The sequence below is a fragment of the Lytechinus pictus genome, chromosome 3, assembly GCF_037042905.1.
Source record: "Lytechinus pictus isolate F3 Inbred chromosome 3, Lp3.0, whole genome shotgun sequence".
Lineage (NCBI taxonomy): Eukaryota > Metazoa > Echinodermata > Echinoidea > Temnopleuroida > Toxopneustidae > Lytechinus > Lytechinus pictus.
In genome coordinates this window covers 75102628-75121116 of record NC_087247.1, presented here as the reverse complement: position 1 = coordinate 75121116, position 18489 = coordinate 75102628, and the positions used below count along the sequence as shown (strand labels likewise).

Genomic DNA, 18489 nt, shown 5'->3' with positions numbered 1-18489 from the left:
AACTGCCAGCTTATATACAAATTATTCACTATTCTGGAAGCTTCTAGTATTGTCTACAAAAAGAACATTCTGCCCATTTCTAGAGCAGTCTAATTCTAGAACATTCTTGAATGATCTCAGTGAAATTAACAACGTAAACAAAATAGCTAATCCTATTGTTCTTTTCACTGCCACTACAAGTCTATTGTAAAGCAATCTCTATTCAGATATAACAAAATTCTTCAGCCTTTAAATAGGTGTAGGCATGCCTCACAAAGCTATGAGACATTCTGGAATATTCTTAATCATGCTGTGAATATCCTTAAAGCCCCCATCACACTTATTCGGAATCAGCAGGAATCAAGCCGAAGCTGGAAAGAAAAAAATATTCAAAAAATCTAGAAATTTTTGGGAGGAACTTATGAATTCACCAAACTGGAGTTGAAATTCAGTAAATTGACCACGTGTATCATCATACACTACTCAAAATGAACCGCAATGGAGTCAGATTGATAATTCGTGCTACGTTCTTGGACATTCTAGGGGCATCCTAAATATCCTGACTGCATTCTGAGTGCATTCGAAATATTTTTTTCATTTCTTTTGGCCGTTCCGAAGGTTTTGGTCATGTATAAAACATTCGAGGGATATTTTTTAACGGTGTTCGAAGTAGATTTAAATGACCAACTGGTGGTCAAACAATAGTCCTTTCATTCAGGCCAATCCTGCTTGATTCGGAATAAGTGTGATGGGGGCTTAAAGAGGAAATATCTAAATAAGTGAATGTAATTGCACCTACAATTCTTCTTTATACATGTATAACACCTCCCCCACCGGGGAAAAGAAAGCTTGATAAAAGTCATCTTGATAAATCATTTACAATATTGTGTACAAAGGTATACTACTAACAAACATTTTTAAATAAATGAACATCAAAGGCATAAATGAACATCAAAGACATTTTCTTCTAATGGCACACGTGGTCAAATGCATGAATAATTTCACTTTTTATACTCTTGAAAGAGCATCAACAATTACATTATTCTTTCCTTTTATGTGTACAATTTTCAGTGGGAATGGTTAGAGCATAAGGCTCCATCTATACAGTCGTTGATTCTTTGTTTTGAATTTCTCCAAAAACACAAGAGGATTGTGGTCTGTATAGGCTATAATCTCTCCATTGGTTAGATACATCTCAAACTGCTGAAGGGCAAGTACGAGACTCAGGGCCTCTTTTTCAATAGTTGAATACTTCTGAAACCGATTGAGTTTCTTAGAGAAGTAGCACACTGGTTATTTGATGCCTTCTTCATCTTCTTGGAGCAATACTGCTCCTACTCCAACATCACATGCATCAATAGCTACTTTGAACGGCTTTGAGAAGTTTGGAGCTGCCAAAACCGCCTCATTCACCAAAATGGCCTTTAATTTCTCAAATGATCTCTGACATTTGTCAGACGAAACATACTTCACTTTTGCCTTCAGCAGGTTTGTCAGAGGTCTAACCACTGTACTGTAATTTGCAACAAATTTCTTGTAGAAGCCGCTCATACCTAAGAATCTGAGCAGTTCTTTCTTAGTTGTGGGAATCGGGAAGTCTAAGATAGCTTGTATCTTGGCTTCTCTTAGTAGCACGCACTCACACTAGTACGAGGTCTAACCTCGTACACCGTACCGCGTTTGACCCTGGATTTTTAAGTAGTCGGCAAACATCGCTTCAGTGCAGAAGTAATATTTGCCGAAACTCATTCTCGCTACTCATCGGGGCTCTTTCCGGTAATCAATCATAATTTCTATATTGTAATTGAAAATCGAAATCGTACAAAAAAGAGCAAATTCGCTTACCTCGGCCTGGAAAGTGACTTCGCATGTCTCTTCTATGGAAATACAAGGAAGCCTGTTGGTGGCGCTAATAAATTTCACAACCTTGATTCAGCTCCTCGGTAATTTTATAACCGTGTCTAAATTCTTTGAATGCGCAATTCTTATGATTACTTGACTAATTATGGGCACCAATAAATGGAATACCTTCATAAACATAATTCAAGATTATTATTGGCGATGATAACACTTTTTTGCAAATAATTTAAAACGACTAATAAAAAAAAAAAAAAAAAAAATTTACGTACCTGGAACGAAACCAGCAGTACAAGCTATACCACTGAACTGGAAATACGTATTTCCAGTTCGGTGGCTAAAACGAACGTCAACAATAATATGGTCTACCGAAGTCTATACGATGAAAAGATTGGTCACTTTACGGACTTCGCGTAATGCTTTGCAGCGATTTGTGTGTAAAATAGTTTAGGTGCCTAGTCTCTCCCTTGTCATGTCTTTGATATGAATATAAATGGCGCGCCCTCTTTAGGCCAAAAATTGATGTTGTCATTCGACAAGCCGCGCGACGTCAAGAGCAAGAAAAGATGAGGAACAGAGGGGAATAGAGTGCTCAAATAAGTCTCCAAATGGACTTCATATGGATCGATAAGTGAAATGGAATAATTTTATGAGATAATAATAGATGTAGCAATATCGATTCAGCTATGTGCATGGAAGTGGTTAATCTGGACTCTAGGAATCTCCAAATTCTTTGGAAGGATCAGCTCATAGAGTGAGTTGCATGCGACATGCCTTGATTTTACCGTGCACAGCGGCAGTAATGCAACCATGGGTGGGTAGCACTTGCCCCTTACCAACCACATGACCAAGATATGTGACCTTCGTCTTGGCAAATTCACTCTTCATCAGATTCACTACTAGGTTGGCTTTATCCAGCCTGTCAAACAGTGCTCTCAAATGATCCAGATGATCATTCCAATCATCACTGTACACTAGGATGTCCTCTATGTATACGACACAATTGTCAAGCCCAGCAATCACTTGATTTGTTAACCTTTGGAAGGTTGCTGGTGCATTTTTCATTCCAAAAGGCATGACTTTGCATTGAAATAAGGCATCTCTTTGGCTCGGTCAGTCAGTGGCACTTGCCAAAATCCTTTAAGCAAGTCTATCTTTGTGATATAGGCAGAATTTCCAACTCTATCAATACAATCTTCTAACCTAGGAATTGGGTACGAGTCAGTTTTAGTTACTGCATTTACCTTTCAGTAATCAATGCAAAATCTCTGAGAGCTGTCTGGCTTTGGAATAGGGGAACTCCAACTACTCTGACTCGGTTCGATTATGTCATTATCTAATATTCACTTATTCACCATTTCCAACTTGCTTGGATTGAGCCTATAAGGATTCTGTTTGATAGGTCTTACATCACCTACGTCTACATCATGTACAGTTAAAGGTGTACGACCTGGTTTGTCTTTACACACATTTTCATATTCTCTTAACAGGCCAGATATATCATTTCTCTGATCTTCAGGCAGGTGTTTAAATGCCTCATCCATATTTCCTAACATCTCTGAGTTAGACAACTTTACACCACATGGTTCGTTCTTAGATACATCTGTATAAGACAATTCATTATCTGTCTTTCCATAGCATTCATCTTCATGTACATCTACATGTTCTTCTTCTTTGACCTGTGTTATACCTATTGGCTGACTAGCCTCTCGCTCAAAGTATTCTTTCAACATGTTTACATGACAAACGCTTTGAGACTTTCTTCGATCAGGGGTACTGATCACATAGTTGACATCATTCAATTTTTTTTTTACTATGTAGGGACCACTAAACCTAGCTTTCAAGGGCTCACCTTGCAAAAGCAACAACACTAACACTTTGTCTCCAGGCTTGAAACTTAGCTCTTTTGCCTTTTTGTCAGCTTGAGCTTTCATTTTTCCCTGCGACACTTTCAAGTGTTCCTTAGCCACATCACAAGCTTTTGAGAGCCTTTCTCTAAACTTTGATATGTAGTCTAGAAGGTTTACATCATCATCCTGAACCATAAACCTCTCTTTGATAAGCTTTAGGGGGCCCCTTACCTCATGACCATAGACCAATTCAAATGGACTGAAACCTGTCCCAGTCATCGGGATAGTCTTCACAGTAAGCCCTAATCATGGTCTTTAGGGTCTGATGATAGCGTTCTAACGCTCATTGGGACTGTGGATGATAAGCAGAGGACTTGATCTGCTTTATTCCCAACTCCCTCATCACTTGCTGAAATATTCCTGACATGAAATTTGACCCTTGGTCAGACTGAATTTCCTTAGGCAGACCATACTGAGTGAAAAACTGCACTAACGCCTGTACCACTGTCTTTGCAGTGATACTCCTCAAAGGTATCGCCTCTGGAAAACGTGTAGACAAGTCCATAATCGTCAGGAGAAATCTGTGACCCGACCTCGTTCTGGGTAAGGGTCCAACACAATCAACAAGAACCCTAGTAAAAGGTTCATCAAATGCAGGAATGGGTATCAATGGAGCAGGCTTGATAGAAGGCTGTGCCTTACCAACAATCTGACTTGTATGACATGTCTTACAGAAATGCACTACATCCTTGTGCATCTTAGGCCAATAGGTAACTCATGAGCCATTTTCAGAATCTCTGTGCGGTAGCAGGGAGGAACTACTACCAGGTGAATTATACACCAATCTTCATCAGCTGGTCTCCGGGAAGGTCTCCACTTCCTCATCAACATGTCATCTTTGACATAAAAGCACTCAGGAACCTTCTCAGCCTCAGAACATGCTTTCTGTGACTAGCTTTTCAATTCTGGGTCTACCTGTTGTGCCTGTACAAGGGAGGATTTACTAAACAAACTATCATTGCAACAGAGCCTTCAACACTATCCCCATTCAAATCCTTGAAAAAGGTTTCAGCTAACCAGACATCAGTACTCTCCTCTACATCAGCAGAATGCGCATCATTCTTTTCAGCTCTACGAGTCTGAGACCTAGTAACAACACAATCCGGGAAAATCCCTGGAAAATCTTCCTGCAACAATTCAGTTTCAGCTACCTCAACCGGCTTCTCCGAAGCCACTGGAGATGCAACAACTCTATCTCCAGCCAAGTCATTACCTAACAAGAAATCAACACCTTCCATGGGTAATTCTGGAACGACACCAACAGTCACAGGACCACTAACTAGGTCACATCTTAAGTCGACCTTATGCAAAGGAACCGACATGTAATTTGGGCCAATACCTTGAATTAAGACTTTGGCATTCTCTGAACTCTCCGGAGGAAAAGCCAAATCCCCTGGTACCATCAGGGACTGTGCAGCCCCTGTATCCCTAAGGATCACTGACCTACCAGCAGCACCAGCCAAACAAGGGGATACTTCACCATCATACAAAAAGCTTCTAAAGCTTTCATCAACCTGCTTGACTTTATCAGCAAATACCAGAGAAACACTCTCAACCTCTTGAATAGGCTCTGATGGGACGAATTCCATCAAGGGAACACTTGTTTGCTTGACAAAACCCATGTCTTTCTTAACTTTGGTTGGCATTCCAACCAATTTCCAACATGATTCTTTCAAATGTCCCGATTTATGACAATGAGTACAAATTTTGGAACTACGACTCTCAGACCTTTTGGTTTATTCTGTGCCCCCACTAGCCTGATTCTTGTAAGTGTCTTTGTCCTTGCTAGCAATGGGACTGCTGTGTTATATAATGTATACTGCTTCTCTAGAATCCAGAATTGAGAAGCATGGTATGGATAGAATAGTATATGCAGATGACACCCAGTTATATACGATGTTCTCAGATAGGGACCGTAGTTCAATTATCCCTAAGATAGAGTCATGTTTAGATGGAATTATGAAATGGTCAATTAGCAATAGTTTGAAGTTGAATTCTGAGAAAACTGAGATCTTGCACATAACATCTCGTCACAGAAACTCGGATAATGTTTCAACTCTGAATGTTGCTGGTTCTATCATTCAGCCAGTCTCCAAGGCTCGGGATCTAGTGGTAATTGTCGAGAATGAACTAGGAATGAAGTCCCATGTTAACAGTATTTGTAGGGCTGCTGCAATTGGGTTACACAAAATTGGGAAAATGAGAAAATATCTTGATAGGAAAACTACTGAAAAGTTAGTACATGCCTTCATTTTAAGTCACTTAGATAATAATAATAGTTTACTATTCGGAATACAGGAATCACTTCTCGATAAATTACAACATATCCAAAATTCTGCTGCTAGACTTATAACTCGAAAAGGAAAGTTTGAACATATCACCCCTATCTTATCTGACCTTCACTGGCTACCCGTTCGATCAAGGATCAAATATAAACTTCTCATATTAACATTCAAATGTATTCATGGTATTGCCCCTGCTTATCTTCAAGAACTTGTCCAAATTCATAAACCCAAGCGTAATCTCCGTTCTGGCTCGCAAAATCTTCTCTCTGAAATTACTGTCAAGACCAAATCATATGGGGATCGGGCTTTCCAAAAAGCTGCACCAGCACAATGGAATTCTCTACCACTGACATTGCGAAATATTACCCAGCTTGAGAAATTCAAAGTACAATTAAAAACCCACCTCTTTTCAGAATATTTAACTTAGTCGCATGTAGGTCCAATCCATGTTTAATATTCTTTGATATTATGTATAATTATTTGATGTCTAATATTTAAATTTAAAATTCTAACAATATTTCTCGCTTTCCTCGCGCATAGAGACCTGTAGGTGTTATGCGTATTTAAGAACTGTACTATTATTATTATTTATTAGCATATTTTCCCTCACCAGGTCTATTGTGGGATTCAAATGACCCTTTACCTTTCCTTTTCCAATAGTTCTTGAAAGGAGGCCACTACCTTTATGTGTGACCTCAAATTCATCAGCTACTATGGCTGCTTTACTGACTTCAGTTACTCTATGGTCATCTAAGTGAGATTTAATGCCAAAAGGAAGACTCTTTTTGAATTCTGCTAGGAGGACAACTTCCCTAAGGTGAACAAAATCTTTGTCAACTTTCAGTGATCTATACCACTAATATCGAACATCATTTCTTGTTCCCTAGCAAATTCAACATAAATCTGGCCTGATTGTCTTTGCATGTTCCTGAATTTATGTCTGTACGCTTCTGGTACTAACTCATATGCATTGAGAATTGTTTCTTTCACTGTAGCATAGTCACATGATCATTCAATTTCAGAGAGTGAAGAATAGACTTTTGCAGCCTTTCCAACAAAAACACTTTGGAGGAGAAGAGTCCAGTATTTCTCGGGCCAATTCAGTCTCTTGGCCACTATTTCAAATGACACAAAATATGTATCAACTCCCTCTTCATTAAATTTTGGCACAAGGCTAATGTTTTTCGCCACATCAAAGCCCTGGGGAGATTTATCTTTAGTAGGGTTAGTATTTGCATGAGCTAACTCCATTTCTTTCAACTTTAACTGGTACTCCAATCTCATTTTCTCCATTTCAATTTTCTCTGATTCTTTCCTTTTCAAGGTTTTCTTTGATATTTTCCTTTTCAAAGTTTTCTTTAATTTTTCTCTCCTCCTTTTCAATGTTTTCTCTGATTTTCTCTTTCTCCAATTCAATTTTTGCCAGTTGGATCTGAGCATCATCTGAAATATTGATAGAAGTTTCAGACTCCTCTGTAAGCTTCATGTGACTAGCTAACAAGCAATGTATCAACTCCCTCTTCATCAAATTTTGGCACAAGGCGAATGTTTTTCGCCACATCAAAGACTTGGAGAGATTTATCTTGAACAGAGTTAGTATTAGTATTTGCATGAGCTAACTCCATTTCTTTCAACTTTAACTGGTACTCCAATCTCATTTTCTCCATTTCAATGTTTTCTCTGATTCTTTCCTTTTTAAGGTTTTCTTTCATTTTTATCTCCTCCTTTTCAAGGTTGACTTTCTCTTTTTCCAATTCAATATTTGCCAGTTTGATCTGAGCATCTTCTGACATATTGATAGAAGTTTCAGACTCATCTGTAAGCTTCATGTGACGAGCTAACAAGTCAATTATCTCTGCCTTCTTTAAACCTGGGGCTAGAGATACACCCAAATGATCACAAACTGTTATCAAATCATCTTTCTTCAGTGACTTCAAATGATCATATGACAATTCTGTCATTGCAAGAAATTCTTCAACATCAAATGTAGCCATAGTGGAATATACAGAAATACAAGCAAGTGATAACATAGTGTAGTATATTCTAGAACTATCCAAAATTTCCCAAAATGTTTTCAATTCAAATTGGCTTTCGATTTCAAATTTGCTTTCGTTTTCAAATTGGTTTTTTGTACAAATTGGCTTTCGTTTCCCGGACAAGCCCCCAGAATTATTTGTTACGATACTGCAACAAATAATGAAAATTTAGTTTTAAATTTGATTTCCTTTTCTTTTATTACAGGAAATATATAGATCACTATTAAAAAAAAAATAATATTGATCTTACAACTCTTGAAGTGTCAGTTCTTAATTTATTCCAAATGATAGTATCCAGGTTGGCTGGCAAAGGTTCCTTAAATTAATGTCCACAATGCTGGCGATGATTAAATTGATGTTGAAGCACGATGAATAACAAGAATCACTGTAACAAGTTGAAATGTCTGTGAAGACGATGTTGATGATGATTAAACAGTCAATTTCAGCAATCCATGGGTTGAAAGCATTCATTAAAACGGGTTGTTGATCTCGATGAGAACTGAGAATTCCTCTTTCAAAGTAACTGTAAACAGTTCATTGATGGCGTGCAAATAATCCACAGAAGATAAATGTTGTATTCCAGGTGGAAATAATCTATGCTCTGACATAAAGTCTGGTGTGAAACTCTGAGTTCTGATCTGATATGATGTGATGATGTCCTTGAAGAAACTGCCAGCTTATATACAAATTATTTACTATTCTGGAAGCTTCTAGTATTGTCTACAAAAAGAACATTCTGCCCATTTCTAGAGCAGTCTAATTCTAGAACATTCTTGAATGACCTCAGTGAAATTAACGATGTAAACAAAATAGCTAATCCTATTGTTCTTTTCACTGCCACTACAAGTCTATTGTAAAGCAATCTCTATTCAGATATAACAAAATTCTTCAGCCTTTAAATAGGTGTAGGCATGCCTCACAAAGCTATGAGACATTCTGGAATATTCTTAATCATGCTGTGAATATCCTTAAAGAGGAAATAACTAAATAAATGAATGTAATTGCTCCTACAATTCTTCTTATATACATGTATAACAAAATGTTATCTGCTCTCAAATCTTCATTGCTTGAACATTTTGTGAGGTGAGGAGAGAATAGTGTACAAATAGCAAATAGGCATGAGTGCGATGGTGCAAGATTTCGCATGAGGTTAAAGAAAGATGCTCTATTTAACAAGTTTAGCACATGCGAAATCTCGCACCATTGCAAGAATAAGAATATTCACTATTTGCATTGTACAACACCTCAGAGTTAAGCGAAAATATGGAAAAAAAAACAACAAGTTTTTCCCTGCAGTAATTTATGAAAAGGGAGCAAAAATATTGAAAGCGAAATCCCACAAGCGCACTTGTATGACCTCGGGCAGCATTGCGCATTTAGCCAGCCGGCTCTACGTTGGGGCTGTTATCAATTACGTCTTTATCACTAGTCTTGTCCATAATCGCTTGTTTTTTGCCACTTAGCGATATCGATAACTCTTCACTCATTGTCGATGATACCCGCTATTATGTAGGGACACAGTGATTTTCTGCGATTTCACGGAATTCAAGGAAACAGCCTTTTGAAAGTGGCTCTTTAAACGGAAAATCATGGAAAATTTATTTTTTCTCAAACTGCAGTACTGCACAGAAAAGCAACAGAAATTACTCAAAAATCTCAACAAAATAAAAATACTTACTAGCCACAAAACATGATCTCACCTCCACTTCACTATAATCATGACAATCCAAACATTGTGACTGCACTCGACTCCATTCAATCGAATAAAAAACATCACAAGCGCAGGCTGAATTTTAGCTAAGTACCAACTAACGTCGCAGGCAGCACACGGCACCATATCAATATGGCGGATGGGCGAAAGATGCTGATTGCTTAGAACTATGTCCAAAAAGCCCCCAAATTATCGATTAAACTTCATCCGACCCTAAAATAATGTTAATAACGTGAAAGGTGAGGATGTATTTATGCTAAATAAGTTTGTTAAAAGATGGTGTTCATTTACATCCGATGAACACAGATTTTAAAGCGTTTTTGGTACAGTGGCAGATACAAATTTTGACCAACACGAGTATGTGACATCACTATAATGCATAAAAAATGCGTATTATATTCTTTTGTCATTTGTTATCGATATCGGAAGGATATTTTTAGCGATATATCGATATGGAGAATTTTCCTAACTATAACAGCCCTTATATACGCGTAGTTCACCTTCATTTTTTACTGAGCGCAATGAATTGAATCATATTGTGATGTCACATCCTAAAGCCGTGCAACGGTACATTTTGGATGGTATGGTGTTTGTGCAACGGTACAAATGTTTGACATTCATTCTCCCATTTGCTCGCGTATAACAAGCTAAGTAGGCGATGTAAAAAGAAAACTGGGAGGACTAAGGGAATGGCATACTATAATGCTGATTACATTGTGCAGGAACACTTACACAAGTGCATCATATTACTTACCATTAATTTATTCTGATAGTACTTTAATATTTTATAACAATTAAATTTGCCAACCCATGAAAACAGGCTTAGTAAATGTGCACTACATCTAGTCATTGCTATTAATCTGTTCAAGGTAAATCTAATCACCCACATTCGTGATTTGATGATTATTCATGTATTCATTTTTTACATCCACTGAAAAGCAACAAATTTAGTACTTGCAAAAGCAATCAATACAAGTGATGATTTCCAAACTTGATCACTGACAAACTATTCTAGTCACCTGGTATATGCCATGACTTTCTTTGCGAGAATTTGAATACCACAGAATGCTATGTCAGGAAAGCTTAAGCAAAATCTTCATTTGAAAAGTGTTAATCCTAATGAGAAATGAGAAAGGTCATTTAAGAAAAGTTGCTCATGTGGTGATATGAATAAAACATTTCTGATTTCACATCCTAACCCCTTAGTTTATATACTTTCTCATTTAATATTGATAAAAATTAGATTTTAGAACAAAGTCAGTCACAACAACATGAAAAAAAAAAATTTGAAAAAAAGGTAAATAACAAGTTTTGATTTAATTTTGACATTTTTCATAAACTATAATGTGGAGATATTGCTTTCCACAAGTTTTTTTTTTTGAATAGCGTCAGGAAAAATCATTAGTATTTATGATACTGTATAAGTGGGCTATAAATGGGTGATTTTTGGTTTTACTGTGGGAACAGTTTTTTTGTGTTCCTTTTACCTTATCTCAACATGAAATGACAATATTTTTTGTCTTGGGTCCGAGAAAAAAGTGTGCCGGGCCAAAATCCAAAATGGCCGCCAAAACCCCCCAAAATCACAGTTTTGGCTACAACTTTTTTATTTGGTGGTCATTTTCTCTGGTTTTGGTGTCTATTCATATGTTTTGGGGGGCAGGCAATTTGTTTTTCCTATAATTAGTACTTTTAAACCATTATTTGTCGAGTTAAAAGGTAATTATACCTAAATTTTTCCCATTTTTGTAGCCTTTTCAGCCAAAAAGTGGGTTTTATCATCCTGGGGTTCTGGGATATTAGATGGTACGAGGTCAACAATAGCAAGCAGCTTCATGTAGCTATATTGCTTTTATTCCTCCACTTTGGGTTTTACGGATATTTGTGAAATATATCTTATCAAATAAAAGAAAATGTAATTTATCCATAGGGGATATATGGTGTACAATGCACTGTACATACTACACTGCATATATCCATGCATTGACCACCATGGCATATGACAAGGCCTGTATATAAACTATAGTGTCATAGAAATGAGCTTCAAAGGTTTAGAATTAGATTGTGAATTTGATTCCTTGTCAGCTGATGTACATGGTGAAACAAGCAACGTAAATTACACTTACATGTAAATATCACATACATGTATATATATATACGTACATCACATTTTTAGCCATATCTTCTTCATTTTGAGGCTTTTTTTTAAACCTGGTTCTGGAGTCTAAGTGGCCTATGTTTATGGGGTCAGGTAACTACTAGTATCATGGTAACGCTGATCAACAGCCAATCAGAATAAAGGATTGCATGCAAGTTACCATTAAGTTAAGTTAACATAATGGTAAAGTTTTATGCAACGGGGCCCAGAATAGCTACAGTGTAAATTACCTCTCTCCGCCCCCTGAATTAGCATATTTATTTTGACAAAACATGTCCTCAATTTCTGAGACAAAACATATCTTCAATTTCTGAGGCATCTAATTCTAAACCTGAGAGCTCATTTCTATGACACTATAGTTTATACAAGCCTTGTTATCTGTCATGGTGGCCAATGCATTTATGCAGTGCAGTATGTATGTACAGTACATTGTACATATGTATACTGTATAGCCCCAATGGATAATTGACATTTTTTTATTTAATCAGATATATTTCACAAATATCCGTAAAACCCAAAGTGGAGGAATAAAAGCAATATAGCTATATGAAGCTGCTTGCTATTGTTGACCTAGTACCATCTAATATCCCAGAACCCCAGGATGATAAAACCTACTTTTTGGCTGAAAAATGGCTACAAAAATGGGAAAATTTAGGTATAATTACCTTCTAACTCTACAAATAATGGTTTAAAAGTACTAATTATAGGAAAAACAAATTGCCTGCCCCCAAAAAACATATGAATAGACACCAAAACCAGAGAAATTGACCACCAAATAAAAAAGTTGTGGCCAAAACTGTGATTTTGGGGGATTTTGGCGTCCATTTTGGATTTTGGCCCGGCACACTTTTTTCTCGGACCCGAGACAAAAAATATTGTCATTTCATGTTGAGATTCATTACAAGGAATTAAAAAAAACTGTTGTCATATTGAAATTACAAAAAAAGTATTTTTGACCCATGTACATGTATAGCCCACTCCTAGGGAAATTTCAATAGGCTCAATTTTCCTTTTGATATGTGTACTTATTAAATGATTTAATATACAGTGCATATCAAAAAAAAGTTTACACTTAGAAAAAATCCTGTAAAATTATACATTTGTAATATCCTGAAGATTTTTCCACATTGTAACATTGGTACAGATCCATTTAACATTTAAGCAAATGACGATTTAACTGTCGAAAAATATCTCCGCTTGAGTGAACACCACTTACTTTTGAAAAGTTAGTGAAAAATGATTTGCGCAGAACTTTGAAATAGTTATGTGAATAAAAGTAGACCTTAATCATGAAGAACAAGTTGAATTTATCTATTAAAATTGATTTGAAGATATCTTTTACCTTTTAAAACTTTTTTCCTTGCCCAAAACACTTCGAAGAGTGCATTGCGCCCCATCCCACTCCCCCACACACTGAGGCAACCGTGACGATATTTGCTTTACACTGAGCTGTGATTTACATGAAATGGCTTAGGCTTGATTTTCATTTTGTTAATCATTGTAAAGCTTGGAAAAGGTGTGGAGAAACAAGTATTAAATAAAAATGAAATGTAAACCCACTATAAATGATAAGAACTTAGTGAAAAAATGCTAGAGATGTCTGATATAAACTTTTGTTCAGATTTAGTTATGTCCTCAGATCCAGCTGGCACAAAAAGGGTAAAGGTTGTGCTTACTAAGTGTAGAAATTTCAATTTGGGTAGCAAAATTGTTACAAAATGCTTGAATGTATCCGTCTAATTTCTATTGACTAAAAGTGCAAGGGAAATGTATGAGAAATGTTTCGCAGGGTAAATTTGATTTCGCCCTTTCTCCTTGACACTGCGTGAAAACGAGCATTTCTGCGCAAACAGATTTCTGTGAGCTTTACAAAAATGGACAGTGCTCACTCAAGTGTAATATTCTGTCAAAACTTTTACTTGCATTGGATAGATGAGACCCAAACCTAAGATTATATGTGAAAAAATTACCCACGTGTTGTATATTTTTTAATTCCCAGGGCTTTTTCAAAGTGTAAACTTTTTTTTGACACGCACTGTAGAGTCTTTGAAGTTGAGATGCCAGAATTTCATTATCAAACTGGTCAATTACAAACTTTAAAAATGTTATTCCGCCCTAAATATAAACAGTATGCCATGTCTGCTTTAAAACATACTGCAACAATGGAAATTCAAAAGGTTAGCATTTCTACTTTGATAGCATGATGGTCATAAATTGGATTTTATTGTAGAAGTTCTTAGATTCTGAAGGAAATTTATGTGACAATTCTAGTTTCTAAGATTGCTAATTAAAAAAAAAAAATTATTTCCTCACATTTAAATATAGTATTTATGCATTTGTTTCACAGCAACCTGTTGCTATTTCTCAGAGTCTATAATGTTTACTGATGCTTATTCCATAGGATACGTATCTGTGTGCGTCATTAGCCGCTGGATGTACTCTCAACCTTGTTGATGCTGTCCTTTCAAACCAGGTCAGTTTCTCTTTACAATGTCTTCTGGGAAATAAACTATCAACTCCTTCATTGGTAGGTTAATTCACCCCTGTGGCTTTAACTTTTAGCAGACAATTTATTGATGTTATAATGATTGTTTTTCTTTCCCTGTTTGCTATTTCATGAAGTAATGATATTGCTGTTTATCACTTAAAGTATTTTGTGTCTTTTACCCCTTTACAGTAATTTTAGTGAATAATATTACAATCAATAATGATACAATAAATTGACAAGTATTACAAAGTAATCATTTGTATGTGACAATGAAACAACAAGATTTTTCAATCTGAACCATCTCCTTACAAATCTTTTTTTTTGTTGTCTCGCCTGTCTAGCAGAGCGAGACTATAGGCGCCGCTTTTCCGACGGCGGCGTCGTCAACATTGAAATCTTAACCAAGGTTAAAGTTTTGAAATGTCATCATAACTTAGAAAGTATATGGACCTAGTTCATGAAACTTGGACATAAGGGTAATCAAGTATTACTTAACATCCTGCCTTAGTTTCAGGTCACATGACCAAGGTCAAAGGTCATTTAGGGTCAATGAACTTAGACCATGTTGGGGAAATCAATATCGAAATCTTAACCAAGGTTAAGTTTTTGAAATGTCATCACTTCTAAAGTATATGAACCTAGTTCATGAAACTTGAACATAAGGATGATACTGTATCACTGAGGATCCTGCCTGAGTTTCAGGTCACATGACCAAGGTCAAAGGTCACTTAGGGTCAACAAACTTTTGACCATGTTGGGGGTATTGTGATCATAACTTTGACATTTTATGGATCTAGTTCATGAAACTTAGAGGTAAGAGCAATTAAGTATCCCTGAACATCTTGTGCAAGTTTCATGTCACATGATCTAGGTCAAAGGTCATTTAGGATCAACTTTGATAATGTTGGGGGTATTGGTGGAATTATCATAACTTTAAAGTTTATAGATCTAGTTCATGAAACTTGGGACATAAGATTAACCATGTATCCCTGAATATCTTGTGCTTGTTTCTGGTCACATGACCAAAATCAAAGGTCATTTAGGGTCAATGAACTTTGGTCATGTTTGAGGTATTTATTGAATTTGCATCATAACTTAGAAAGTGTATGGATCTACACATGTAGTTCATGAAACATAGACATAAGGGTAATCAAGTATGAATGACTGTTTTGCACACATCTTAGGTCACATGATCATGGTCAAAGGTCATGTTGGGTCAATGGACATAGTATTCTTTTGTGAATAATTATTTAATATTTTTTTTTTTTTAAATCAGCACTGCTGCTATATCGAATCGCGTAATGCAGGCGAGACTGCCAGAGGCGTTCCACTTGTTTTAATTTAGATTGCAATGTATATCTCATTTTGATGATTAATTCATTATTGACGATTTAATGAAACTAAATCAGGAATATTTGTTACAATCATATTAATTTTTTCTTACTATAACTACAATACAATTGAGAGTACAGTTTGTTCCCAATAAATCTGAATATTTAATTTTCAGAAGAAAATTTTATTATCTTGCTGGTTTTGTTCCTAATTGAGTTATCTAACTTTCCCAAATGTTATTAATGGTGACATGTTATTTGGTCCAGCAAAAACTGCTCTGGGCATTATTCCGTCTTAGTATATAGGGTTAGGGTTGCAACAGGGTTTTATGTTAGGTTTAGGGTTACATTTAGGAAAGGGTATTTTTAAATCTAGAGTTGAAGTTGGTCATTCAATTAGTGTGTGGAATTTATAGCGGAGCAATTGTCGCTCAAGTAAATGTCATGGGACCCTTTAACATGCCTGCACTCAGAATATAAATGCAAAACAGTTCCAATTTCTTTCCTAAAAAAGGTGCATTTGTTTTCTGAAACTAATTTCAATTAAAAAAGGAAGTCAGTATTTTTCACAACCTTATATTGAATAATGCTACATGGATTGTACACTGAAATTCCAATGAGCAATAAGATTCCCACTTTTTATCATTTAGATCAAATATGCACGTTCATTTAAGAAAACGTTTACTTTCTGTTTTTGTACGTTTTAATATAACTGAATAAATATGCGCTTTCAAATTCTTCAGGTACTAAGAATAAACAAATGAGAGGAGATTATGTTTAATGATTTGCATGGTGGTATGAACAGTTGTGGAAGTGGTTTACAGTACATCATGTGTGTAAAGTCCTGGTATGGACTATGAAGGTGGATAGAGATAGAAGTGAAACAGAGGCAAGAAAGTGGAGGTTACAAAGTATCTTTGGAAAATGAGTGTAGTCCTTAAAAGGACTGTAAACCAGAAGCAGTGGAAAGCTTGAGTAGTAGGCAGGATGAGAGGCTTGAGTAGAATGCTGGTTAAGTTAGAGGGGTGAGAGAGGCTAGAGTACATCAGAGAAGGCTGGCTTGAGTCGGCAAGTGGAGTTGTAGAGCAGGAGCCGGAGAAAAGACTTAACGTTCCGGGCAGGATGACTGTTCGTTTTCAGGAGTGATTATTCTCTACGTGTTGGATTGGTACTGGTGCTTGGTGTATTGGTCGCAGAGTTGGATGAAGATCGGTAGGAACTTGGAAGTAGGGCGGTGGTGAGGGATTTGGTGCCAGATGCTGTTGATGTGAAGACTGGGGTTGTGTTGGTGGATGGCTTCTCAGACTCTTCTGGTGCTCCAGTGACGGATGGTGGCGATGAGGTGGCTTTTATACTGGTCAGTGAATGCGATGGTCCTCTTGTTGAGCATGTTTGATGATGGCTGACTTGTCTTAGTCGCTGCATAGGTGGTGGGTTTGTTTTTCTTGAGTTGGGATGTAGACTTTGCTGCAGTCGCAGGTGATCTTGTAGACGTCTGGTTGTATATATGTGAAAATTGTCACTTAAAGTCTATTTTAACCTTTTTTTTAATTTTCATTTGTTAATAGGTCTTGAATGCTGTTGGAATTGTTAGGTAAGTGTTTTTATTCATATTGAATATATCAATGCATTTAAAGAAACTGAACAGGATAATCAAAATGATGATACTATGGTATTCGACTCATCGTTAAATGCACATTTAATGTAATGTAAAGAAATAACAAGATTTCTGTTTGCTGAGAAATTTTTTAAATATTTTATAATTCCTTGCTACATTTCTCTTCTTTGTTACTCAAATCCATCTCTTAATGAACTATGTAATAAAAAGAGAAGAATCCAATGAACATAACACTGAAAATTTCACCAAAATCAGATGTAAAATAAGAAAGTTATGACATTTTAAAATTTTTCTTAATTACACAAAACGTTTATATGCACATCTTGGTCAGTATGCAAATGGAGAGACTGATGATGTCATCCACTCACTATTATTTTTGTATTTCATTATATAAAATATGAAATATTCTAATATTCTCCTCATTGTCAAGTGAAACAATTATTAATTCCTCCCTGAACATGTGGAATTAGCTTTGTTTGATTACTATATGGTTCAGTCAAGTTGGTCCTTTTAGTCAAATATGTAAAAAATGAAATATTGTATAATTCATACAATGAAAAAAAAATAGTGAGTGAAGGACATGATCAACTGTCTCATTTGCATGACACTGAATCGTGCATATCACTGTTTTGTGAATAATCAGCAAAACTTTAAAATGTCACAACTTTCTTATTTTACATCCGATTATGATGAAATTTTCAGCGCTATGCTAGTTAGATTTTTCTCTATTTATTCAAATCAGCATTTTTTCTGGGATGGACTTGACCTTTAAATTCAATTTGATTACATATTGGCTTGTTCTAATTTGTTTCATGTGTTTTTATTTATTTTATTTTATTAATATTTTTTTACTTTATTTGTCTCCTACTTTAATCTACCACCTAAGAATGGGGTTAATCTTTTAAGTTTGATTAATTTCTCTTGATCCCACTACATTTTTATAATGTATTTTGTATTCTCTATGATTGTAGAACACCTGTCTACTGAGTTATTCTTGTACCTTACTCAATCCTTTTATATATACATTTTATTTGTTATGATTTGATAATAATAATCAAATATTATATAGCACTTAATACATCGGAACGACATCTCCAAGCGCCTTACAGATATATT

At 35.9% G+C, this 18489-nt stretch overlaps 1 protein-coding gene across 1 annotated transcript in view; it reads left to right on the top strand.

The window, feature by feature from the left end:
- The window catches only part of LOC129256695 (histone deacetylase 6-like), a 117048-nt gene that overhangs the window by 38777 nt on the left and 59782 nt on the right, over nucleotides 1-18489 (top strand). The window contains exons 22-23 of the mRNA XM_054894860.2: nucleotides 14338-14409; nucleotides 17324-17349. Coding sequence (XP_054750835.2) covers nucleotides 14338-14409; nucleotides 17324-17349 — 98 coding nt within the window. The remainder of the gene's footprint in view (nucleotides 1-14337; nucleotides 14410-17323; nucleotides 17350-18489) is intronic.